General features: G+C 54.8%; 1 protein-coding gene across 1 annotated transcript in view; it reads right to left on the bottom strand.

The window, feature by feature from the left end:
- MNT (MAX network transcriptional repressor) overlaps window positions 1–24,294 on the bottom strand; it is a 28,346-nt gene extending 4,052 nt beyond the window's left edge. Inside the window, exons 1-5 of the mRNA XM_064394829.1 lie at window positions 24,102–24,294; window positions 16,250–16,802; window positions 14,082–14,123; window positions 13,319–13,430; window positions 1,092–1,284 (exon numbers count right to left, since the gene is read on the bottom strand). Of these exons, the coding sequence (XP_064250899.1) occupies window positions 1,092–1,284; window positions 13,319–13,430; window positions 14,082–14,123; window positions 16,250–16,802; window positions 24,102–24,174 (973 nt within the window). The 5' untranslated portion in view covers window positions 24,175–24,294. The remainder of the gene's footprint in view (window positions 1–1,091; window positions 1,285–13,318; window positions 13,431–14,081; window positions 14,124–16,249; window positions 16,803–24,101) is intronic.
- Window positions 24,295–25,850: the final 1,556 nt, after the last annotated feature.

Raw genomic sequence — 25,850 nt, 5'->3', positions numbered from 1 at the left:
CAGGAAGGAAATTGCCATGAAGAAACATGGCAGCAAGTCTCTCCTCTGGTTCTGGAAAATGGACTCTTGTCCAGACCAGGAACTAAGGAAGAAAAACAGGAATATACTAGCCCTGAGATCAGGAAGACAAGCCTGGCACCCTGCACTGCCTGTTCAAGTGCCAGCCATGCAGCAAAGAATAAAAATCTCAGGAGACAGAGAAGCAGCAGGAAGACAGAAGACAGCAGGAAGACACTTCCCCTTCACAAGCTCCGGGAAGCAACAGCTTGGTGTGGTTGCTTTCAGCAGAGGCCACTGCAGAGGAAACAGCTGCCACTTGTAAGGACAAAGCACTGCGACTCCCAGCTTCCATCAGACTACACCTGGAGCCTGCTCCTACCATCAGAGGTGATGAGCCTGAGCAAACTCAGGTTTTCCCTTCCCAGAACCTGCCATGTCATCTGCCTGGCACGCCAAGAGCAAATGCTGACTGGAAGGAACTGCTGTGAATGGTTGTGCACTGCTACACCTCCTGTCTCTGCAAAGCTCTACATCCACAGACTGCCTGCTCCTCCTGCTGCAGATCCCTGGCGTCGAGAGAAGCATGCATTCTCCTATCTCACAGAAGCTCCTCACTGGAACTGCACGTCAGATATCCATTACTGCAATTTCATCTTCACTGTGAATCCTCCTCACACAATGAGAAGGCTTGTTGAGTTGTCCAAATGCTCTGGTGATCCTCCCTGTACCAAATCCGTCTTCTGTATGTGCTGAACACCCTCCCACATCCACACAAACACACCAGGATGCCCACTTCTCATGAGCAGGGCTGCAGAGCTGTGCAAGAAAAATGCTAAGTTTGGAAAGCAGGGATTTATCTCCACAATCAGGTCGGACGTGCAAACCTGCACTTTGCATCTACCTGACACTGATGCACAAGTTTCAGCATACTTCACATGAGCAGCAGTGTGCTGTTAACATAATTACAAAAACTCCAAAACCTTTTACCTTATTCTGAATGCAAAGAAACCCTGATGCTGCTAAATGAAGAGCCCCACCACTCCAATGACCTTCCAAGACGATTACGAAAAAAGGAGAACAATGATGGGTACCTGATGCTGTCGAGGTAGATGCCTGGTCATCCTCTGGCTGAACTGTCTGTCGAATAATCCTGTCAATCTCCAGAACATCCATCCACTGGCTCAGCTCGTTCTTCAGCTCTGCCAGCCGCTGCTGGGTCGCGATCTTCTCCCTCGCCAGCCGCTCCATCTCGTGCTCGTACTCCTTCTCCTTCCTCTTCAAAGTCTGAAGTCGGAGAAAAGAAAAAGAAATATAGTGAGAACAAAGACAAGAATAACCTACACTAATCTGGTCACTCCCATGTCCACAGCTCATTATTTTACACTGCCAGTTATGCTGGTGTAAAATGTGTTCAGCTATATTTACACCACTGTAAGTGGTTTTAGAGATTCCCTAAATCTCTAAAACCACATTCAGGCAAATTCAGGCAGAAAGGGAAGGACAAGAGCTGGCACATAAAGTATTGCTCTAGTTGAAGGCCTTCGGCTTTCTGAGGGAAAACTGGTAACCCCTCAAAATGGAAATGCTTAGAAGGAAAGAAAAAGCCTAAGTACTGGTGAGCTTCTGAGCAACACACGCCACACCAAGAGCTCCTGACCTGGAGGAGATGGTGGATGGCAGAACCAACAAGCCCTGCATCATGGGGAAATCCGAGGTCAAACAGGAAGGAAGAGTGATTGTTGTCCTCTCCTGCTAATGCCCCCTTGGTGCTGGGAATCACCACATCCATTGGTAAGGTCAGGGGAGCTGCTGCAGCAGTAGCACAGTACAGAGCAATGTCCCACTCTGCCCAGCACTACTGCAGGGAAACACAAAGCACAGCCCCCAGGGGGGATCAACTATTCCAAGGCCTCTTCTGTGAGCTTTTAAGCCAGTGTAGTACTGAACAGTCAGAGACATGGTCTCCCAGCCCAGGGCCACACTTACTATATGCATAAGAGACAAAATTAAGTGAAATCTCTAAAACCACATACAGACTCTCCATTTTCTGAAGTTTCACCACTGGGAATTTGAATCCCACACACACTTCTGAAAATACCAGCCACACAGAGCCCACACGGATGCTCCTATTCCCTCACTGCTGGCAAGCACTGAGCTCAAAAGCAAACCCCACACATGGCAGAGGACCAGGCTCATGGTCTTCTTAACACATCTCTTTATTTCTCTCTCAGGTTCTCCAGGATGAGTACAATCAGAGCCTGACCTCACACCTTTCAGTAGTTCTGCTGGTGTTGTAGCTCACAGGTTTGCTGGCAAGGACCTTAAAGCCTGCTCAGCCAGCCTTTAATGCAGCCTAAGGCAACACAGATTGGGGCAGCTCTACCTTTGTCCCAGTAATAACAACAAAGGAAGTATTTTTAAAAGAGCCAAACAATGTGTGTTAGCAGGGCACAACCACTGCAGGTGTGCCAATGGAGACAGTTCCTCTCCCTCCAGATCAGCTAAAAGCTCCTCAAAGCAGAGGGTTTTCATGCAAAGGGGCAGTTCTTTCTCTCCTGTTGCTTTTCAAGCCAAACCAGGCAGCAGGTAGAGCAATGATCCCACAGCTCTGTCCTGGGCAAGCCCAGCAGCCCCCTGCAGGGAGGCAGCCATGGGGACAGCCAGGAAGGAAGGAGGGGGACTCCTGGAATCCTGGCACTGCACCAGCCCTGACCTGTAGCCCAGAGATTCCCACGTGGCTGAGGCCCAAAGCCACAGGCTAGTTTTAAAGTCTGTTTCCTATCAAGAGCAGCCAAAGCATTCTGCCTGACCCAGAAAAGTCACATGCTGTGTGTGCTCTGAGTGCCTTGCAAAGGGTGTGGGTGAGACAGGGAGGGACAGAGGGCAGGTGAGGAGGAAGGTGCACGCTCCTGGATCAGGTTTGAACACACATTAAGACTTGCAGGCAACTTGTCTGAATGCCTTCCCCTCACTGTGTCATCAGGAAAGAGGCAAGTAGAAGGAAGGCCGAGCTAAACCTGCTGTGAAACACGAGCCCAGTCCCTCTCTGCAGCATCTCCCCAAAGCTGCTCTCACGCAGGGCACGAGAGGACAGAGCAGCAGCAGCTCTCAGGAGGAGCAGCACTGCAGCAGGCACAGCACACGCATATTCAAGCAGATTTGGCTTCACTCCCTGCTGCGAGAGGAGACTCCCAGCACTGGGGGAAAGCACCACTACAAAGTATGAGCAGGGCAGCTGGTAATTAGTTACAAACTTTTAATTACTGGGAAGGCAGGCAAACCCTTAGCAAGCACCAGGATGAGGCTCCCAGCCAAGAGAGCCAGGGAGTTCACTATGTCACCCTGCAGGCACACCACAGGCTTTGGGACATGGCACTGCTCCAAGGCCAGCCCTGTGGGCTCTGCCTCCCTCAGTGCCAGCAGTCCCAGCCCTTGACTGGGTGCCAGCCCCTTGCTGGGCCTGCATCTCCTCCCAGGGCTCCCTCAGGGCTCTGCAAGGGGAGCTGCTGGGGAGGCTGGAGCAGCAGATGGGCTGGAGGCACTGCTCATCCTTCAAAACCTATTCTGGGATGCAATTCACCAGAGCTCACTTGGGAAGGCAGATCTCCAGGCTGAGCTGCTCTGGCCTAATAATGAACTGGGTGGGACTAACTGGAGCCCTCTTTGCTCTCCTCTGAGCTCCCTGCCCCACTCTCTGCAGGTACAGGAGGGTGCAGAACCCTCCCAGGCTCTGGGGGGACTGGCAGCGTGCCTGGGGGCAAGAGCAGCCCTGGCCCCACTGCAGAGCCGAGCGCTGCTCAGGGACAGGGACAGGGACAGGGAGCCCGTGCCTTCGTGGCTCTCCCCAGTGTGGATGGCACTGGCACCACGCCGCTCCTGGCACCGCCTCCTGGCAGATTATTTTCTGCAAATCATCCTGCCCACATCAGGTGCCAGGATTTCCCGTCAGTCACCAGAAAGTCCACAGTGACAGCCAACCCTGAGTCACTGGACTGTGCTCACTGACCTGCCCTGGCACATCAAAAGACACCCACTGACACCCAGGATGTTTTTCTAAAACAGGAGTTTCTGTCAGCACTATCACCATGGATCCCATGAATACAAAACCAGATGCTTTAAAATAACATATAACCACACAAGACACCTTTCCCCATACCCAAGTCTTTGCAATTTTCCAACAGAATGGGCATATAATGGTAGCACTGAAAAAGGCAGAGGGGACCCTAAAACTAAACAACACAGTAACTGAGAATTGAATTCTGATAAAAGAAATTAATACAAATGCCCAATCACCTTTCCTTTGAAATCTGAAATTTCAGTAAGGCAGAGGCCTGGGGCAGCTGCAGGGCACCTGACCCACCTCCACTGGGAAGGACATGGCAAGGGGTCACATCTGCTGCTGGCACCTGGGCTGACAGTCAAGGTGCTTGCCAAGATCCTGAAGGACACACACTTAACCTGCCTCATGACATACTGATCCTGTTTCTCCACAGCAGAAGAATCCCTGAAGTTACCTGCATTTCTGCTTTCCCACTTCCTCAGGGAGAGGCCAGGCATGCCCCTCGAGCTCTGTTCTGCTGGCAGAAGGCAGCCCAAAGCTGGGGGTGGCCCCTCACTGAGGCCACCCCATCCCAGAGTGCTCTTTGCAAGCACCAGGCTCCAGCACAGACCTTCCTTCTTACGTCTGCATCTCCATCACTGTAGCTTTTTTTTCCCTGTTAAGCAATTGGGAACCCTGGTTGCCCAGGCAACTGTGACACTGCAGTGTGAGGAACCTACAGAAGCTACGACTTTAGAACTCTCTTATTTTTTGCACTTAAAAAAAATTCCACATGAGCATCACTTAAAAGAGCAGGCCCAGGTCATGCAAAGGGGGAAGCTGAGCTACCCCAGGAAGAAATAATGGATTTCCTCATACTGCTGTGAATCCATCTATGGCTTTTGATGCTTGGGAAGCTTTGCAAATCAACTGCTGTCTCTGGTGAAAGCAGGTATGTCCCACTCTGAACACTCCCAGCTGTGCTGAGCTGAAGCTGAGGGAGCCTCTGCAGCAGAGCAAGGGCCTGACCTCCCTGGCAGCACCACTGCACGGGCACAGCAGGGCTGCTCCCTGGGCAGCTGGAGGCGGTGACAAGGACACGAGGGCAGTGGTGAGCCCCTTCATCTTTTATTTAAACACCAGCAACCAAATTAAAATCCACGTGTGGGTTTGATTTTGCTCCCCTGGGGTATCTGATTCTCCTGTACCTGTCAGCTCCTTGGCAGCCTTTATCCACCTGGATTACTGAAGTGAGACCAGACTGCAGTGACAGCAAAAGCCTGACAATTCCAGCAGCAACTCTTCCCCCCTTTGTGCCCACTATCCTGGCTGCTTTGGAGCCACTGTCTGGTCCTTGTGAGCATCTCCCTGTCATCATGTGGTAAACAAACCATACACCAACTCCTGCTCTCCTTGTATAGCAACAGTCATTTGTCACTGCGAAGAATTTTCCATTTTATAGCCATCTGTAATTAAATTGCTCACTCTCCTGTCAAGACTGGAAATAATGCCCCCAACGCCCTCCTGCACCTGCCTCAGGAATGCTGCTGGCCCTGCGGCTGCCATTAGAGAGGTTTAAAAGGCCTTATTACACAGCTCCCCTCATAAACATTTTATTAGCTGTTTAAAAACACACTTTCAATTATGAGTTTTCCAAAGCATATTTCAGCTCTTTTCTTCTCTAACATTTGCTGATTAAAAATACCTCATCAATAAGCAATCAGGAGAGCGATTTGCAATTTTGAGCCAGATAATCTTTAACGCTCTGCTCTGGGGATCACAGCTGGTGCCAGGGAGTGGGACATGCTGAGCCAGGGGGTCCTTAGCTGCCACTGACCTGCAGGACCCCCAGCACACACCAGACCAGCTGGTCAGGCTCTCCACTGCTGCACAGAGTTTTGATTCCTATATGTAATGGAAAAAACCCTACACCCTAAGGATCTCATTCTTGCTGGGACTGCCATGGTGCAGGAGACTCACAGCAGGAGCAAGAATCCACCAGCCTGACTCCAAAAACGTTCCAACCAGGACCAGAGGGATGCTGGGCAACAAGCTGTCCCCACAGAGTCCTAAAGGTAACCCAAACAGCCCCAGCTACCAAATCTCCACTGGCCAAGGCACTCACCTGTAGGATTTGGGGATTTTCCATCACTCCTATCAACTCTGGGCATTCCTGCTTCAAATACTGCTAAATTGTCTACGTTCCTCAGCTGCCACAAGCAGTTTGCTCACCCAGCACTCGCCCCAAGCCCACCCCACCTGCTGCAGGGCTGGGAAGGTGAGGAGCCAGCTCCCCCAGCTCCAGGCCGGTGTCCCCAGCCCCTGCAGCCGCTGCCTGTGCCCTCCAAGGTGCCAGCACCTGCCAGAGCCCTGCAGAGCCCCAGCCCCGCTCCTCCCGTGCCGGCCAGCCCCTCTGTCTGCAAGAAGCAGCCGTGTGTGAACCCGGCTGGTTGCCACGGGAACCAAAGGCACGGTTTCCATGGCAACTGCTCCGTTCTGCCGGCTCTGGAGATGCGCTCCGCACGATGCCGGATGTGCACACACAGGTGGGGCAGCGGCCCAGCCACGTCAGCTGCACTGCAGCCCTGCACGGGAGCCCCTGCTCAGCACGGCACCACCTGCTTTCCCAACACAAGCTAACAGCACAAGGGGCTGGACCCAAAGCCCTCAGGGGTTAACAGCGAGCTCAGTGCCGGGAGAGCAGGGTGAGGGTGTCACCAGGACTGGTCCCCAGGGGACTGGGAGAGGGGGCAGCCTGTGTGCAAATGGGGAGCCACAGGACACGGACTTCAGGCCCCCCAGACCTCAAACTTCACACCAGGACCTAAAGCAAAGCAAAGCCTGCAAGGTGAAGCAGGGAGTGTCCCTGGCTGGCCAGGGTGCCTGCCAGCAGCCTCGTGACCCAGCCCTGGCAGTGACCAAGCCCGGACAGGGACAGCAGCCAAGGAGAGCTGCTGTGCCCTGGGAGGTGAGCTCCCCCCAGGCACAGGGACCCCGGGCAGGGAGCCCGTCCTCACTGCAGGCTGCACCCTTCCTCAGCAGGTCCAGCGGGGTGGGCACCACCCACCACTGCCCCACCTGGCCCCAAGGGCAGGGATGAACTTGTGCTTCCACCACAGGAAACACGCCTGGAGCAACCACGGAAAATGAGAGCAGGCATCGGTATTTACATTTATCGTTTCACATTGATAACTGCACTTCAGCTCCTGATAAAAACAGACATCAGGCCTTAATCTGTGATCAAAACTAGGGCTGGAACGTGGCTGTTTGCACAGACCTGTCAGAGTCTGCTCCTCAAGCACCACACTCTGGACAAAGTACAAACAGTCACTGGGGCAGAGGGGAGGGATGATCCAAATCAGGAAGACAAAAAATAAATTCAGAAGAAAATACACAATGAACAAAAAAAATCTCAAAAAATCTCAAAAAATCACACCAAAAAATCTCAAAAAACCAAACAAAAAGGCAGCAACCAACTGGAACCCACAGTACAACAAAGCAAGGAAAAGCAGAGCCATCCCCAGGCTAATCACTGGCTCCATGCTGGCTGTCACTATGGTATGTTTGTTACTTAGAAAATTATCCCAAACAAATTAAAATAACTTGGGAAATTAAAACTTGGTAATTTTTAATTTCAAATTTAATTCTGCAGTACTTAAAAAAAAATGAAATTAAAAAAAATTGCAGGAAATATGCTTTTGAGATTGTGTCATCATCTTCTGCAAACAGAAATGAAGCATGGTGCACCTCAAGAAGGGATTATTATTCACAACACGACTGCTGGATGCAGGACCCCAAAGCTCTTCCCAAGCCTTTGTGATGATGCATGGACAGCAGCTCCAGAGGGCAACAGGCAGATTTACACCTTGGAGCCACAGCCAGAGCTGTCTGCCAGGGATGGGGAGATTTCTGAGCAGACGCTTTATCCCTGCATCCACTTGCTGCAGTGCTTGTGTGTTTTCCTTGCAGGCAGACCTGAGCAGCTGCTGCAGGAGCCAAGGCAGAGCTCTGGATGGGTCCTGGCTGCAGCCCCCCCTTAGCTCCTGTTCCTACAGCCTGGCTCAGGCACACGGCACAGGTGAGCTGCACACCTGAAGGGATCTGTCCAGGGAGAGCCAAGGGAGGGCTTCTCCTGGAGAGGACCCCTCCCAGAGCACAGCTCTGCAGTGACGGCAGTGACAGAGTGCTCCCCACAGCAGGTCCAGGTGACTCACAGCGGTGCCATCCTCCGCACCACCTTTCCTTCCTGTTTGCCCATCCATGGCAGGAGGGCAGTGCCAGCTCCACCCACGGCCCACGGAGCAGATCTGGGTCACCCGAGGATTGCTCTCCATCCATCTCCCTCGCTGCCAGGGCCACGGTGGCAGCGGGAGGACACAAAACATGGCTGCTGAACACAAAGCCACTCAGCACCTGTGTGAGCCACGAGGCAGAGCCGTGCAGGAGGGGCTGGGGCTGCACTGCTGCACTGCACTGCTGCTGGCACAGCGGCCACGCTGCCCTCTGTGCCGCGGCACTCACCCTGCACTGCTGCTGGCACTGCACTGCTGCTGACCCTGCACTGCTGCTGGCACTGCAGCTCCTCTGCTGGGCTCAGGGGTTGCCTTTGCTGTGTTTCAAAGGCAGGAGCCTCCTGCAATGTCACCCATAAAGCAGGGCCCATGCAAGCAAACTGTAATTATCACTCCTCTCGTTAGGCCCACGCGCTGTCTCCCTCCCATGGCAGCTCTCACAGCAGGTGGCAACCAGAACAACCAGAACAAGCAACAGCCCCCAAACACACCAGCTACCACAGCAGCATTCCCAAACCCTGCACTGCAATCCACTTACAGGCTGGTTTGGTTTTTGCAACCCTGAGTGCTTCTTCAAACTACTGCTTAAATGACAGCAGTGCAACAGGTGTGGATTCTCTGACAATTACAAACACACTCACAGATTTACAATTCCATTCACCCTTTCCAAATTCTCATGTACAAGTAATGAGTGAGATACTTTAAAAAAAAATCACCATCCCTCTTGGCAATGGTTAAGAAACAGCCTCCAATTACTCAACAAGATCCAAATGCTGGACATTTTTAATCACTATTACAGGACATGTTTTGCAGCCAGTTCTGCAAATAAAGATGCCCTGATGGTTCCCTGGATGAGCCTCCCTGCAGACAGGTCCTGCTGTAGCTGGAGTAACAGTGGGGAATTAAACACTGGGTTTTTTAAGGTCTTATTTCTCATCACTTTCTGAAATCTCCAGATGACACCACGTTGCATGACCAGAGCCTATGGATGCTGGAGGCCTTCATTACTGACACTGAGATTCAGGCTAATTAGACAAGACAGAATCAGTGGATCAGGTCAGGTAAACAACATGAAGCAGCACAGCTTGGCATCTGCATGCTGCTCACGTGAGGGAGGCACGGCAGCTACTCATGGACCCCACTCTTACCAGACAAGTTTTACAGAAGATGGGTGTATTCACCTCATAGCTGGCACAGAGTAAAAAATAAGTTACAGCCATCCTCGTCAAGGTGGGAATCAACAGGATTCAGCAGCACGGCTGGGTTTATGCATTTTGATCAATAATCCAGTCACAACAGTGCCTGAATGTAAATGAGTTCTGGTTTTTAATCACAACCATTGTCAGACCTGTGGTTTGTGTCTGCAGTCCAGCACCTCCCTGCACCAGGATCTGGCCTGGCTGCAGGGCCCTCTGCACCCATCAGCACCACAGCAGCCCCCAGTGCCTCTGCCAGAGCCCAGCAGCATGTGCAGGGGTTGGGATCACAGCAGGGCCTTGCTTCCACACCTTCCAAGACTCTTTGCTTTTTGCATGCCATGGGAAGCTCAGCTGCATCTCAGACTTTGAAAGCACCTTGTTATCTACTCAGCATTTCAATTGTACTGGGGGAACCCGGCCAACAAGCAGGACCTGCAGCATGACCAAAGACTGATGGGTTGGGCTGGGCTGTGTGCCAGCTGTCCCAGTGTCACCTGGTGAGCAAATCACCTGGATGTCATCTGACACTAAATGTACAATAACCCCTGAAACGGGAGGGTGCTCAGGTGCCACAGTGACAGGCACAGTTTGAGATCACAGAGTAGCAGTCTTGTTTAAGGGCTTCAGCTGGCTTCCAAAGAAGATGATTCCATTTCCTAGGGAGAAGGAATCCTTCTGAGAGAAGCAAAGCCAGCCCGGCTGCACGGGCTGTGAGCCATGTCTGACACGTGCCAGGCTGGGTGTGCTCCCCACTGCCCTCCCTGGCACGGGCAGGGCACAGGGGCTCCGGGGGACAGGCCTGGCCTCTGCTGGGGACATGCCCAGGAGCACGCCAGGGCACAGGGCTCTGCTCTCGCAAAGCAAACAGCATTTTATTCTCACTGTGGCTTTTTCCACACCGCTCCGTGCATCTTACAAACTTCCCAGAGGCCTCCAGCATTTCCACTCGGGTTGTGCAGGCAGCAAAGGAAGAACAAGAGCCGAGGTGTAAAACCCACTTGGCTGCAGATGTGTGCTGGGGTCTGGAGCCCACAGTGCTGCTGGACCCACCGGGACACCCTGCCCAGCCCAGAGCACAACAGCCCACACTGCCTCGGGCTGAATCACCAGCTAAAGGGATTATTAACTTCCAGCTGCGTTGGGCCCCATTTCCTTTGTGCAACAGCGTGCTTAATTGCAAATTCTAATTTACTGTTGCAGAGCACAAGCCCAGGTCCAAGGATAAATTAAAATGACAGCTCTATGGGAAGTTCAGAATTTAACTTTCTAACTTATCTGATTTGATGCAGATACAAATATTTAAATCCAGCCAAGGAAACAAACAGCCTGTTTCTAAGAAGTTCCAGCTGGGAAGGGGGGAAGGAAGGAGTTTGTAGGAAGAGAGGCTGCAACAATCAGTGTAGTGTCACAGTGCCTGCAGGAGCAGAACAGCCGCCGTGCAGAGCTCTGGCTGGTGCTGCGCTCCTCCCCTGCGAGGCTCATTTGGGTTTGAGTTTCTTGAGCTTTTTATTTCCCTTTAGTGAAAAACTACTTTGCCATCCTGAGAGTTAAAATCTCTTTTGTACAATTGCCCTATTCTCTTTTCAAGGGAAACACTGAGCCTGTGAATGAAACACATGGAGCCTGGCACATGATCGGTGGCCATCCTCACATGGTACATGTTAGTTTTGTTGAAACAGATCAAACCTAAATTTCAACTGCAGTAAAAAAAAATTTAAAATCTGAATTTGAAATTTGAAATCTGAAATTTCAAATCAGATTTCTAGCAATCTGGATTTTTTAGCACAACTGAATCCTGTGACTGAATCACAGACCCACGGCTTTGGTGCTGCCAAGGAACACAGTGCTCGGGATACTCCCTGAGCAGCTGCCAGAGAGGATGAGGAGGAGAAGGCGACGCGGTGAGGAGGTCACACAGCGTCACTGCCCGCGGGCAGCGAGCCAGCCCTGCGCCGGGTCAGTGCCAGCCCTGCCAGCCCTGCCAGGCCAGCGCGGCCCTGCGCGCGCCATGTGCTCCCCACGCACGGGGAGGCGGCCGCTGGCACGGCCCCAGGTCACCGAGACCTTCCCTGCCAGCCAGGCGGGCACCGGCTGCAGGAGCAGCCACGGACAGGCTGCACACTGACCGACGGACAGACAGACTGCACACTGACTGACAGACAGCCACAGACAGACTGCACACTGACCGACGGACACTGACCGACGGACACTGACCGACGGACAGCCACGGACAGACTGCACGCTGACTGACAGCCACAGACAGACTGCACACTGACTGATGGACAGACAGACTGCACACTGACGGACAGACAACCATGGACAGACTGCACACTGACCGACGGACAGACAGACTGCACACTGACTGACGGACAGCCACAGACAGACTGCACACTGACCGACAGACAGCCACGGACAGGCTGCACACTGACCGATGGACAGACAGACTGCACAATGACCGATGGACAGCCCACACAGACTGCACACTGACTGACGGACAGCCACAGACAGACTGCACACTGACTGATGGACAGACACTGCACATTGACTGATGGACAGCCACGGACAGAGAGCACACTGACTGATGAACAGACAGACTGCACACTGACGGACAGACAGCCACGGACAGACTGCACACTGACCGATGGACAGACAGACTGCACACTGACAGACAGACTGCACACTGACAGACAGACAGCCGGCCAGTCCCAGCCCAGCAGCGCGCACCCCAGCCCGGCCAGCAGGGAGGCTCCTCCTGCAAACCACACCACCAGCCTGCCAAAACGCAGAGAGGCTCAGATCCTCTCCGACGCCCGCCAGGCCCCAGTACCACCACAGCCCCAGACCTCTGCCCCGAGCAACACAGAGAGCGGCTGGGTACAGCCACAGCTCGCCCCAGCCAAAGTCTCTCTGGGGAAGCTGCTGGTGAAAACTAAGAGGAGGGCTGAACTGATCTAATTCTGAGGCATTACTGACTCTCCAAAGCAAAGCTGAAGTGAATAATCAATTCTAAACACCAGAGGGAAATGGTGTTTGAGAGTGACTGAGGAAAAATGGAAACAAAGTGAGAAAAGATTACGTTTTACTGTGGAAAAAACCATTGTGATCAATCCTTAGCACCTTTTATTCCAGTCAAAATGTACAAGGTGTACTGGCTCTCTATTTGCACTATAAATGCAGCAACTCCTCCAGCTTCCAGCTGCATTTTACTTGCATTACATGCTTCTGATTTCATATTCACAGGGGACATCTACAACAATTTCTTTTGTGCTACTATTAACCACTTTCACAAACATCAAACAAGCAAACACTAACACTTATTTCCCTCCAGCTAGAAACACAACTGATTTTTACCTGTGCTTTCTCCCAGATTCACTCCTGGTGGTGCCCCATCCACCTACAGCTTCATGCTGCAACCTCAGATTCTAGGCTTTCCTTGCCTCCAAGCAAGACTTGTACTCACATCACCACCTCACATCACTCCATGTACATCACTCCATCTCACCAAAATTTTGAGACATACCAAATCTTTACAGAAATCTGTCTTTTGGTTAACCCAACAGAAAACCTCCCCAAACCATACATGTCAAAATTCACGTGAACCCAAAAGGAAACAACTGAAGTTCAGCCAGCCGGGATCTCTAAGCTCATCTGAATTATCTGCTCCCTGCCACCACCACTTCTGGTAGGGATGATTTGTGGCTAAGCTGGAACTCGGGAAGGGGAGTTTCTCTGCAGCCCAAAGCCAGCTCGGGCTCTGCCCAGCCCCAGCCCCAGAGCTCTGCACGTACCTGGATGTATCGCAAGGCACTCCTGAGGACGCTGAGGTTTGAGGTCTTCTTGTCATCCACGTTGGGGATGTTGCGCTTTAATGTCTCAAAGCACTCTTTCAAATGTGCACGTCTAAAGAAAACACAGGTGGGTCGTCAGCTGCCAGGGGACACACCAGGAACCAGTTCCAGCAGAGGGGAGAGCTTAACTGGGCCCTTAATCCAGCAAAGCACCGACACCTGTGCATAGCAGCCCCAGCCCACCCCAGCAGGGGCTGTGCCTGGGCTCTATCCCAGCTTTGTCAGGAGCACCGCGCAGCCTTAAATAAAATATCTCACTGTGCTGGTGCTTTCACTGCCACCAGACTTCCAGTTTAGCTAGTCAGGCTTATAGAGTCTTGGGTCAGACACTGATGTTTATTCTGTATTCACATTAGTACACTGACCCTTCATTTGGGGTATTTTACTCTTTTTAAAATCAAAAGAGAGTCACACTGTTATGCACTGTTACTGCTTTGCAGGATCAGGGTGGTTGGGATGCAATGATGCAGTTAAACAGATCATATTGGGAAGCAAGAAATGCAGAACTGAGCTATAAGAAAGCCAAGCAATACTGCAAGATTCAGTAAAAGTCACGAAGAATTTTATTCAGGTTATTTGTTTAAAAAACAAGCAAGCAAACAAACAAAAACCCGCCAAAGCCAAATAAATATTGACAGATGATAGGCCAAAAAAAGGAGGGGAATTACAATTAAAAAACCCAAACCCCTGGCTTTCTACGCACCTGTTCTTCTCCAATTTATTATGCACTTCCCTGGTCCCAACCCTGTAACCCAAACAGAACAAAGATCAGCTCAGTGTCAGGTTGAAAACTCCTGCCTTGCACCTGTGCTTGCAGCAGTGTCTGTATGTCAAGATGCAAAAGCAGCAGAAGTGTGCATAAATCATTGGTTTAACATTAAGTTTATACATATTTCTGCCTATACTGTTTCAAGATAAACTCCATACTCTACATGTGCATCAGAGGATTGTACACACAGTGCACAGAAGATACAAACAGGTGTGATGTGTGTGTATATGCAGACACGGCTACTACCAACAACAGGGAAAGACAAAACTATGAATTTTAAGTATTTGCACGGACCCAGAGAGCCCAAATTCTGACCTGGTTCTGATCTATGCCTGCACTCCAGCAGGAGGTTTGTGCAGCTCCAAATTCGAGTGTAAGGGTTTGGGCAGACACTTCCAACTGCTTTGGGTTTTCACTGTGCATGAAACAACACAGCTGAGGACAAACATGGAATGAAGCAATACAGGAATTCTCCAGTCACTGCTCAAGGAAAAACCAGCGTGAGTTTCTGGTTTTGGGGTTTGAGTCCACCCACTCTCTGAATCAGAGGAATATTTTTAGGAAAAGCCAAACAAATACATGCTATCTCAGTTTTTCAGCTCAGTTTTTCAGTGATAAGGTACATTAGCAGATGTGGAGATTTCAAGTATCTTTCATACACTGTGCAAAGTAATTATCTGCCTTTGACTGAAAATACAGGACATTGAGGTAATACTATTCAATAAATTGTCACAAATATTTGACAGCATTTTCCCATGAAACATTTACAGGCTGAAAAAGACATTTTTTTTGTGCTTATGGAGCAATTCTTGGGGGAGGCAGCGGTGATGCTGTGCTCCACACTGGCAGCACAGCCCCCCACTCGCAGGGCAAAGCTCAGTCTGACAGCACAGCAGCAGCTTGAGGGTGCACCTGCAGCCACCCCACTGCCCACAGCCCAGGCAGCCAAACGTGTGCAGCCTGCCCTGGTACCCCCATGGCAGCAGAAACCTCCTCCACAGCTCCCTGAACCCACACCACGTCAGTGATGGGCTCTCTTCATTCGTGCCCAGACTGACAGACCCTTCCAGCAGCAGACAGGCTCTGAAGAGCTCAATCTGCTTAGAGGAATTACACTGGCATTTTACTGAAGCCTTTATCTTCACAAACTCCTGTTTGCATTACTTTCACTGTTTCTATGCATTTTGGGACATGTACATCCAATGAACCTTTTTTCTGTCCACTGCACATCTCCACCAGTCCCCACAGCATTCACACACCACCTCCAACAGCCCTGCCAAGAGACATGCCCCTGCTGCAGGCAGCCAGGAGAACAGTCAGAGGCCCAGCCAGCACAGCCAGCAGGGAACCCTGAACAGATCCAGGTCACTTACGCTGCAGGAAAATTGAGGGGCCAAAGGAAACAGGTAAAACTGCTGCAAAGAAGGGAATGGTTTGTTCTCCCAGTCCACAAGCAGTAATACCAGACTCCCTACAGGGATACTGTGGTCTGGAAACAACCACCTACAGAGATGGCAGGGTCTCCACCAGTCAAAGTCCTTAAGAATAAGCCAGAAAAACACTAACCTGGAGCAACATCAGAGCCACAAGTCCTCTCAGAGGGTGAGGGCAGACTAAATAGCCTTCAGCCCCTTCCAGCTGCAAGATTCTGAGCAAGCAAGAGGCCCTCAGCACTTACAGCACTGAGAAACTGGTGATCTCTGTCCTCAGAAAACATCTCCCAGATCCCATTCCAGTTTTCAAGAAAGCTCCCACAAGCAGCAGCACACTTTGATTTCCCTGACCAGTACAAGCAGTGATCTTTTGCCAAACATAACACGAGATACCACTTGAGATCAGACGTGCAGGGCTGGGACTTGCTTCCTAACACAGTTCTGGCTTGCAAAAAAAAAAATCCTTACACAAAATCTTACAGCGTGGAGTGAGGGAGGAAAATAAAAACCTGTCAAGCTAAAAACCCTGCCCTCAGCAATTCAAAGACATTCCATACCCACAGGTCTTGGCATTTCTGACCCAACAACAACCTTGCACAAGCAGGAGCCGCTCCAGAGACGCGGCTTTGCTCGTCCCTGCTGGACACGCACCCACACGCGTGCACTCACCCTCCAATTCTCTTCTTGAGCTCGATGGGTTTCATCTCGTCCGCCGGTGCCAGCTTCAGGGCGCCGAGCGGCGCGGGCGCCGCCGGGGGCTGCAGGGGCTGGATGGGCTGCGGCACCACATGGTGCTGGGAGATGGCCAGCACCGGCGCCGCGTACTGCGGCAGCGGCTTGGGGCTGCCCGACGGCGGCGTGGCCGCTTTTCCATCCGGCAGCTGCGGCCGCTGGATCACCGGGGCCACCGAGGGCGCTTCCTTGGGGACGCTGGGAGTGCTCACGAGGGGCTGGTGGCGTTGCACCAGCGGCGGCGACAGCGCGGCCTGGGCTGCCTGCTGCGGGGAGCTGGTGACCACGGGGATGGGGATGACCGAGATGGGCGCTGCCAGGGGCGCGGGCGGCAGGGGCACCGGGCCCGGCGGGGAGATGGGCACCAGCAGCTCGCTCCGGGGCTCCTCTGGGGACAGGGTGCTGTTGGCCCGTGGCACGCTGGCCTTGCCCGCCTTCTTCTGCTCCTGCTCCCTCTCCAGGCACAGCTTCTCATGCTTCTCATTCTCCTCTGGAAGAGAAACATCCATAGTGAGCAATGGCGCTTCCCTGAGTAGCCTACAACCAGCAGGGGCAGGATCCCTAAGTTAAAATACCCTGGGTTTTATACCATCCTGAGTGAATCCCAGCTCAATGGACACTGCACTGATACAAACACATCAGGGCACCTCTTTACTGCTGTGGATTTTAATCAAGCTCTTAAACTCGGCTTTGATGTGTGTATGTTCCTATACGTTTTCAGAACACCAGACAAAGTAAATGAAATCTGTGTGGCCTCACTAGCAAAATAAACCTCATCAAACGCAACCCAGGGCTCTGGCTTTAATTGCGTGAACATGGCACAAACAAAATTTATTTATACAAGTCCTGTGGCGCCAGTGGCCCTGGCATCTAGACATTGCACAGCCTTAATCAAATATCTCCAAACCCACCATCCGTGAGGCTCAGCAGATCCAGCTCCTGACAGCCTCTGAGGAGCTGCAATGAAAGGTGCTGCAGCAACGTCTTCGCAGTAATATACAAATATTTGGAAAACAAAACCTTATTTATCAAGGAAGGGATTAGAAGAAGGACATGGACAGTCGGGTGTTCTGTCTTATACAGTCGCCAAAATCAGGTAATTCAGAGGAGGCTCTAAGAAACATCCCAACAGAGCCCCTCCCAGGAGAAGCTTCGGCTCGACTGAAACACGGAAGTCAGAGCATGTATTTAGGAAATTAGAGAGAAGAGCACGTATGCTGCCACCTGGAATTACCAGGTTATGTTCAATCCCCCAGTGATCTTCAAGACAATCTGTACTGAACACAACAAGTGGAGCAAGGGGAAAGGGCCAGGGCACAGAGCTGCCCAGACCTAGCCACCGCTGAGGGGCCCTGCCACTACTGGGATACTTTCTAACCCATCTTTTGAGGGGTGTAGTGCAAAAGCAAAAGCTACAGAGAGCAAAAAAGGCACCAAACTCTCACTCCTGGTTCTGAATGCCCTTTGGTACGTGTGACTGCACAGCCACACCGACCCAGATCCAGCCGACACAATTTCCTGAAGTTCAGCGGCAGCAGCAGCCCAAACACAGCCCAGCCTCCCTTGGGGAGCACGAGCCAGGTCAAGCAGCCAGCTGCCAAGGTAAACACTGCCTGAACCCACACCTGGAGAAACACCCTCTGGACCAGGCTCCAGCACGGGGGCTGCAGCCCCAGTCTCTGACCCTGCAGCACTCACAACAACACCACATGAAGTTCTGTCATCAGGAAGGGTTTTCATCCATACAGTGCTCTTCCCAGTGCTGCCTGAGACTCAAATCCAAAGTTTTCATTCAACTTCTGCAGCACAAGTAGGGTGAGTGAGCAAAAGATCTGACTGACTCCAAAATAGGAGGGAGGTTGCTTAAGCAGCAGCTGAGCCTTAAAGCTGCATTTCTCTGTATTTTCTCAAAATATTTCAGGCTATTATCAACAGTTCCTTAAAGGCAGAAGCGAAGCAGCACAAGGTGGCAAAAATCCCAGCAGGAATCCCCTGATGCAAACACAAATCTTAGCTACCAACAATTTCGGAGCGGTTCAGTTCAACGACATTAATAAAGAAAAGCCCTTTGTCTGCAGATCTTTTGCTCCACTTTGCTGCTGGTTGGCAGCCAGAGCCAATGCAATGGCCCTGGCACAGGGTGCGTGAGGAAACCCAGCCCGAGGACCTGCTGACTCACGGTGCTCCCTGAGCACGTCGGGCCCCGGGGACAGAGCGCTGAGCACGCCGCCTTGCCAGGCACACAGCAGGGCACAGCCCTACAGCTGCACCCAGGCTGTGAGCAGGGGGCACCACAGCAGCCTGTAATGGTCAGCCCTGGCAGTGCCGGGGTCTGGTGAGGACAGCAGGACCTGCCCGGGCTGCTGGAGGTGACACGGCCACAGCGGAGCAAGCACCCAGCCAGGACACCCAGACCTGCACCCAGCCAGGACACCCGACAGGACACCCAGACCTGCACCCAGCCAGGACACCAGGCAGGACACCCAGATCTGCACCCAGCCAGGACACCAGGCAGGACACCCAGATCTGCAGCAAGGGCAGCACCAGTGCAGGAGCCAACCTGGAATTCCTACAACCAGCTACACCCATGGGGAAGGGAGAGAACAGGGAAGCAAGGTTAAAGCAGGCATTACTGATCACAAGTATTTATGTAAATGTCTCTGGAAGCAGGTGCAGCCCTCGGGCTGCTGACAACCTGCCAGTAAGGCCTTTGGTGTTGCTCCCTTGAGCTAAAGAGTTTACTTCAAGGATTTTTTTCTTCACACTCTTAACAAGGGGACTGAGGACAGAACAAACCATGGGAAGTAACCAGTCCTGAGAACCCCCAGGGGATCTGAACCACAGCCCAAGCACGAGGGGTCCTGGAATCCCACCCTGCCCACACCACTCTGCTTGCCAGCATGTTCACACGGCCAGAGCAGGCACCACACCACCCAGGCAGTGACAGCAAAATCGGCAGCCACGGCACAGAACAGCAAATCCTGTCCTGGTAGGACGCAGAAACAGCGTCAGCACCCCTGACCACTGGCCTGCTGCTATTTAGGGCCTCGACGGTCTGAGTACACAGCACCAGGCACTCTTTGTTACCTAATAATCTGCTGCGTTTAAATATATCCCGTCCCTTTTGCCTGCCCTGGAAATGCCACCCATCTGTCAGAGCAGTGCTGGCAGTGCCAGCCAGCAGCAGCGGGCACAGCCGCACGTGCCCTCGGGCTGGCAGCGTGGGCCTGCAGCAGGCAGGGCAGGCCCAGCCTCCCGGAACCACGCTGAGCAGCAGGCTCTGAGGGATGGCAGAGCCCTCTGCATGCTCCCACCTGTCACCAGGGACACTGCCAGCACCAAGAGTTTATCAGGGGCGTGTGCCTTTGCACAGCCAAGCATCCCACTCTGTGTGTGCTCAGTGGAGAGCATCTCTCACTCCAGGAACAGTGAGGCAGTTCTGTGGTGTTGTTTTCTGAATGGTCTGAAGTGTTTTTCTCAATCATGCAACGCTTCTGGGCACTTATCCTGCATACCTTGAACTGCTACAGCCCTGGAGAGGAGTGCCTTGGGTGTCTCACTCTGGTATGCAGCAGTGTCACCCGCAGGAGTCACTCCAGGCTCCTACCAGGAAAGTGCTGGGTACAGAAGAGTCTCCAGGTATTTACTACTCCAAAGGCTGCCCTGCGGGGGACAAGTCATGCCAAGAGGCAGGGCAGCTGCAGCCTGGATTATGTTTCTGCAGGTCCCTGGCTCTGCAGGGGAGAACCAGGAAGGGGGAGATAAAACCAGTCAGCAGAACTGGAGCCCAGCAAAGCTCAGCATCAGCCAAGCAAGCTCTGAGTCACAGCAAATGCTGCTGACACCAGAGGCTGCAGCACACAGCCACGGCCACTTCCAGGCCCAGGAACAAGCCTGCAAGGCTGAGAACCCTATGAAATCAGGACACTTTTCTGACACCTTCTGAATTTTGGTTGACAACAGCACAAGCCCCACTTTTCTTTCCCATCTTAGTGAAAACTTTGCAGTTTGGTGCCCAGCCTTTGGCACCGTTGTTTCTCCACCAGTACCACGGCAGACCCAAGACATGGCACTGCTTCCCAAAGCCCTCTGGGCTGCTGGCCATGCCCTCAGTACAGAGCTGATGGAGTCTCATCTCTACAGAAACCCCAGGACCATCATGTCACCGGGGTGCCACTGTCACAGCTGCAGCATCGCACCTTGGCGGGCTGGAGGGATGCACAACTCCTGCTGTTCCTTTCCATGGCATTTGGGATAAAGTGCAGGAAAGCACTGGCTCTGACAGGCCACATGGGCACCAACAGCCCATGCTGACTCTGCTCCACCATCCAAGGAGCCACACCTGGGCAACCAAGCAGGTGAGCTGTCCTAGACAAGATGGGCCTGTGCTTTTCACAGGGCATCCGCATTTTTAAGAGACAGGGAGACAAAGTAATGCACTCTGATAAAAAGCATGTATTTCTGTCAGCTGAACAGCTTCTGTGTCACAGTTCAGAGGAAGAAGTGGCGCTGCTGACAGGCAGGACCCAACCCACCTGCTCCCATGCACATGAGGACACTATTGTCCCTGCTTCTGGCCCAGGGACAGAGGCACACACTGCAGGAACAGTGAACCATGACATGCCTTACGTGTACAGGTTGGAAACTAACAGTAAACGTGAACTGACTTAATGAACAGTATCATAAACAGACTATGTATCCTTAAAACAGACCAAAAAGCCTACAAATCTGCCCTCAGAAGAAACTGGGAGAGCCCACTTCATCCACTGCTGGCAAGTGCTCTGCCTTGAGTGTACAGCTCGTGTGTTACACAGCCAGCACGGTGTGTGTGTGTTACACAGCCAGCAAGGGAGCACAGACAGGTGAAATGAGTTCAGTGAGTCACAGCAAAACTGGATCTGGCAGATAACAGCCAGCCTGTTAGGTAAGCATGTTTGCTCCAGGTAACATTCCTCGATCCTGTGGTGAGAACAAGGCCCACTGCTGCACCTTCATCCCAGGGCTGCACCAGGGGCTGCTTCCACAGGCTGCTCACTCCAGCCAGCTTTGTTCTCAAGGAAATTAATGGAAATGTGCAGATTACCCTTTAGAACTCTATCTCCATACTTGAAAAAGAAAGAAGAATCAAGGGTATCTGCCCATCAAAACAAGGAGTCACCACCATCACCTGAAGTGGCTGCACCAAGCAGTTATCCCTGGAATTCCATGACAATTATCCTTGCCACCCCCAAAATTCAGACAAATTGCTGTGTCACAGAGCAAGGCTCTTCCTGAAGTCAAAGTCTAATTGTCACTATGGCACTGTTGTCCTCAGAACTGCAGTGCAGCTCTCCTGGAAGCCTCTGGAAACAGATAAACTCACAATATGTTGGGAGGTGCTTTAACCTCCCCTGAAGGAAACCCAGGTGAGTGTCCTGCCTGCAGCAGCCAGCGAGGCCAAGGCTGAGGCCACACAGCACCCTGGTGGGACAAGCCAGTGGCGGCCAAAAAGCCCCACAAGGTTTCTGGAGATGCATCCCAACATCACACTGATGAGATCTGCTGAAAGACAACAGAGACCATGCAGAGCCACTGCCCAACCACGGACGCTGGGTCTGAGCAGGTTCTCCTCCTCACCACTGGCACAAGGAAGGCGGCACCACAGCCACAGGAAACCTTCCTGCCCACCACACACCACTATCGCTCCCAGGCAATTGAGCGTGCCCAAATGGCAGGCAGGTGGGATGGAAAAGCCCAGGGCTGTGCTTGCAGCGGGGTCACTGCCTGCACTGGCACCACTCAGGAAAGGAATGGTGTGCGTGAACTGCAGCATCGAGGGAGCAGCAAACACAAGCTGGACACTCACAGATGAGTATCTATGGGAAAAACCCTAAGAAAACAAGTATCAGTTACTTGCAATTATAAAGAAATTTGTTTTTCTTAGATCATGGAACATTCCTGGATTAATCTTCATTGAAAGAAATCAGCACCCTCTAATTCAAGTCAAATGTCTCTGGAGCTTGCACACCACAGAGAGAGAAAGGACCCCGGGCTGTGAGTCTGTGCCATGTAAAGAGTGTTACATGCCTGGCAGGCACATGCTTACAGCAAGAGGGTTACAGCAGCAGGCACTGCTGTCAGCTACAGACCCAGCAGCCCTTAGATGAGATCAGTATATATTTTTTTATATATGCTGTTCCCAAAATGGATTGATTTTCAGGCCATGCTGGACCCCTGGAGTTCCACAGTGTAACTGGGGGTACAACACAGACCATAACACTTTGCAGAACACAAGACTTCAAGGGGGAGGAGAGGAAGAACACAAGGCAAAGAAGCCAACCCAGTCTTAGTGTTCTTATTACTTCCCAGTGCTTCCCAGCTGTTCCTCTGCTTGTGCACTCCCTTGACACCTCCCTGCCACCCAAAGGTCACTGCAGGGCTCCTCCCTCCCGTGCCAGTCTTCCTGGTGTTCAGACTTCCCTGAAGTGGCCACGTTTGCAGTGACACCAGCCCAGCCCTCCCGTGTCTGTGCCCCCAGCAGCACCCAGAGCCCGGGGCATGCTCATGGTGGCAGCTCCAGCCTGCAGCGGGCTTTGTGTAACACCACAACCCCACACATCCCTGTGAACTGCTCCTGGAGCTGAGAAACCTGCAGGGTGTCTTTTCTTCGCTGTCTTACCCTGCCCATATACCCTGCTCAGCAGTAATTCCTGCCTCAGAAGCTGTCCAGCACTGACAAGCCAGGTCCCTCCTGCTGCTCTGCAACCCAGAGCACAGCTCGTGGGACCCACTCACGAGATGCTCACACAGCGCGGGGCAGCGGGAGGGCCCCGGGAGCTGGGGAGGGCCCCGGGAGCTGTCTCCCAGCAGGCAGACACAAACCCAAAGCCCGCAGAGGGTGAGCCCCGGCTGTTTTACTGCTGCACCCTGAGCACAGCCACCACCTGTAAGCCCGGAGCCGGTATCACCGCAGGGCTGGCGGCCAAGGAGGCCGCCAAGGGCTGGGAGGCAGCACCGGAGCTGTCACCAGCCGGCGGGGAGCGCGGAGGGAGCGGGCAGCCCCTGGCATCGCCCCACGCCGGGTGTGCTCCGGGCTCGGGAATGCTGCCGGCCCCAGCACCGCATCCCCCGTCTGCTGCGTGACTCATCACCGACACAATGGGCGGCGGCACAAAGCGCCGCTCCCGCAGCTCCGCCCGAGTCCCCGCGCCGGGGCCGCCGCGGGAGCGGGAGCGGGGCCGGCGCCGCCGTCCCGCAGCCGCGCGCGGGCGGCAGCCCGGCCGCGCCCCCGCTGCCGCGCGGCCCCGGGGCACCGAGCGCCGCTCCCGCAGGGCCGGGGCCGCTGCAGGGCCGGGACGGCGCGGGGGCGGGCGGCGCGGGGCAGCGGCTCCGGGGCGGCTCCGGGGCTGCCCCGGCCGCTCCCGGGCCCCGGGCGAGCCCCGAACCCCCGGAGGGGCCGCGCGGGGCGGGGCCGCGCGCACGTGGTGGCGGGCGGGGCCGAGCCGGTGACGCGGCAGGCCCCGCCCTCCCGCCGGCCGGGGACACGCAGCGCGCGGGGCGGGGGCGGCGGCGCCCCCGGCGGGAGCGGGGCCCGGCCGGGGCAGCCCCGCCCGCCCCGCGCCCCGCCGCGCCGCCCCGAGCGCCCCCCGTGCCCTGACACCGCCCCGAGCCTCCGCGGGCCGCGTCCCCCCGGCAGCGCCGCGCCCGCGCCGCTGCCCCCCCGCCCCTCGCCGCGCCGGTGCCCGTGCAGCGCGGGCCGGCCGGGGCTGTCAGGCGCGGCCCCGCGAGGCGCGGGCGGCCGGGCACTCACCACGTGCGGTCTGCTGCTGCTGCGCCTGCCACTCCAGGAACCGCGCCGCCTCCAGCAGCGTCTCGATGCTCATGGCGCGGGCCCGGCCGCCGCCGCCGCCGCCGCCGCCCGGAGCGCGGGCCCGCCCCGCCCGCGCCGCCCCGGGCTCGCCCCGCCGGCCGCAGCGCTGGCGACAAGATGGCGGGTGGCAACAGAAACACAACAGGCGGGCGCTGGCGCGGCCCCGCTACTACGCGGCGGGCGGCGCCAAGACGTGGAGTGGAGCTCTGGGCGCCGCCCGGACGGGACGGGGCGCGCCGGGACGCGGCGGCCGGCCCGGGGCGGGGACGCGCGGACTCGGCCCCGCAGCCCCGCGGGCGGCGCGGTGCGGGGCGGGCGCGGGGCGCGGGAGGCGGTGCGGGCCGGGCGCGGGGGGCGGCGGGGAGCAGCGCGGGGCGGGCCGGTCCGGCGGCGGCGCGATCCGGATCCGCGTTTTGCGGGCGGCGCTCCCCCCGCAGTGCGCTCGCGGCCCGGGGCGCGCTGTCAGCGCGCGCGGGCCAATGGGCGCGCAGCACAACACGCGTGCTGCCCTCCACATGGGCGCCCCGCGCCGCCGCGCGCCTTAAAGGGGCCGCGCCCGCCGCGCCCCGCGCACGTGCGGGCCCGCCGCCCCCGCGGGCTCACCGGCACCGGCGGAACCGCGCCAAAGCCCGAACCGACCCCGTGCCATCCGCCCCCGCGGGCTGAACCGCGCCAAACCCCGAACCGACCCCGTGCCATCCGCCCCCGCGGGCTCCCCGGCACCGGCGGAACCGCGCCAAAGCCCGAACCGGCCCCCGTGCCATCCGCGCCCCGCCGCGGGACGCCCCGGCCCCGCTGTGCCCCGCTGTGCCCCCCGGTGCTGTCCCGTCCCTGCAGAGCCTCCCTCGCTGTCCCGGGTCACCGGCCGCGGGCACGCGTGGCTCGGCGCTCTGGCGTGCCCCTGCAGGAAGGGAAAAGCCGAGCCCTGTCTGTGGGTAAAGGCGAGGCAAAGAGGAGCCCGTTGGAACGGGTCAGCGCTCCGGTGCCCGGTGCCCGCCTCTGGCTGCCCGCGGTTACCGGGAGCCGCCCTGCCCTGTGCACGGCCCCCGTGTCAGGAGCTTGAGAAGCGAAACTGAGCTTCAGTTATCCACAAGGAAATGTTCCACTCTAATTTCGATTTTGTCTGCCTCTGACTGACCGACTGCTGGTTTTTGGCTGGGAAGCGATACTGAAGTAAAGGGAAAATAAACTGGTTAGGAAAACCAGCGCTTCTCACTGAAGGAATGGGATTTTTTAAAAAATAGATTTTCATGTGAGAATTTTCATTCTACCTACAAACATTAAGGAGTTTACAAGCCGAACACTGCCCTGAGGAATGGCCAGTGAAGGGGCCAGCCCGGATCCTTGCGGGATGGGCTGTTCTGGGCTGTGGAGAGGGGCTGACCGGAGGGGCTGGTGTTTGCCCGGGCTGGGCGGCCAGGCCGTGCCTCGCCCTTGCTCAGCCGGTGCTGCTGGCCTCATGCGCTGCACGTTCCTCTGGTCCTCCTCGGCACATGCAAGCAGCATTTCCTCCCGGGCTCTGCCGTGAACTCATCCCGCGTTATCAGGATTCCTGACAGCAGCAGTGAGGCTGGTGTCATCACACACGAGCAGGAGAGGCAGATAAAGCACAGATGTCGGTGAAGCCTGGCCAGAAGAACTCACCTGGGGTGGCTTTGGGCAGGTGTAGCTCACGGAGGGACAAGCTCA

The sequence above is a fragment of the Passer domesticus genome, chromosome 19, assembly GCF_036417665.1.
Source record: "Passer domesticus isolate bPasDom1 chromosome 19, bPasDom1.hap1, whole genome shotgun sequence".
Lineage (NCBI taxonomy): Eukaryota > Metazoa > Chordata > Aves > Passeriformes > Passeridae > Passer > Passer domesticus.
Note: the sequence above shows the minus strand (reverse complement) of the source record. Positions and strands in the feature narration are given on the sequence as shown.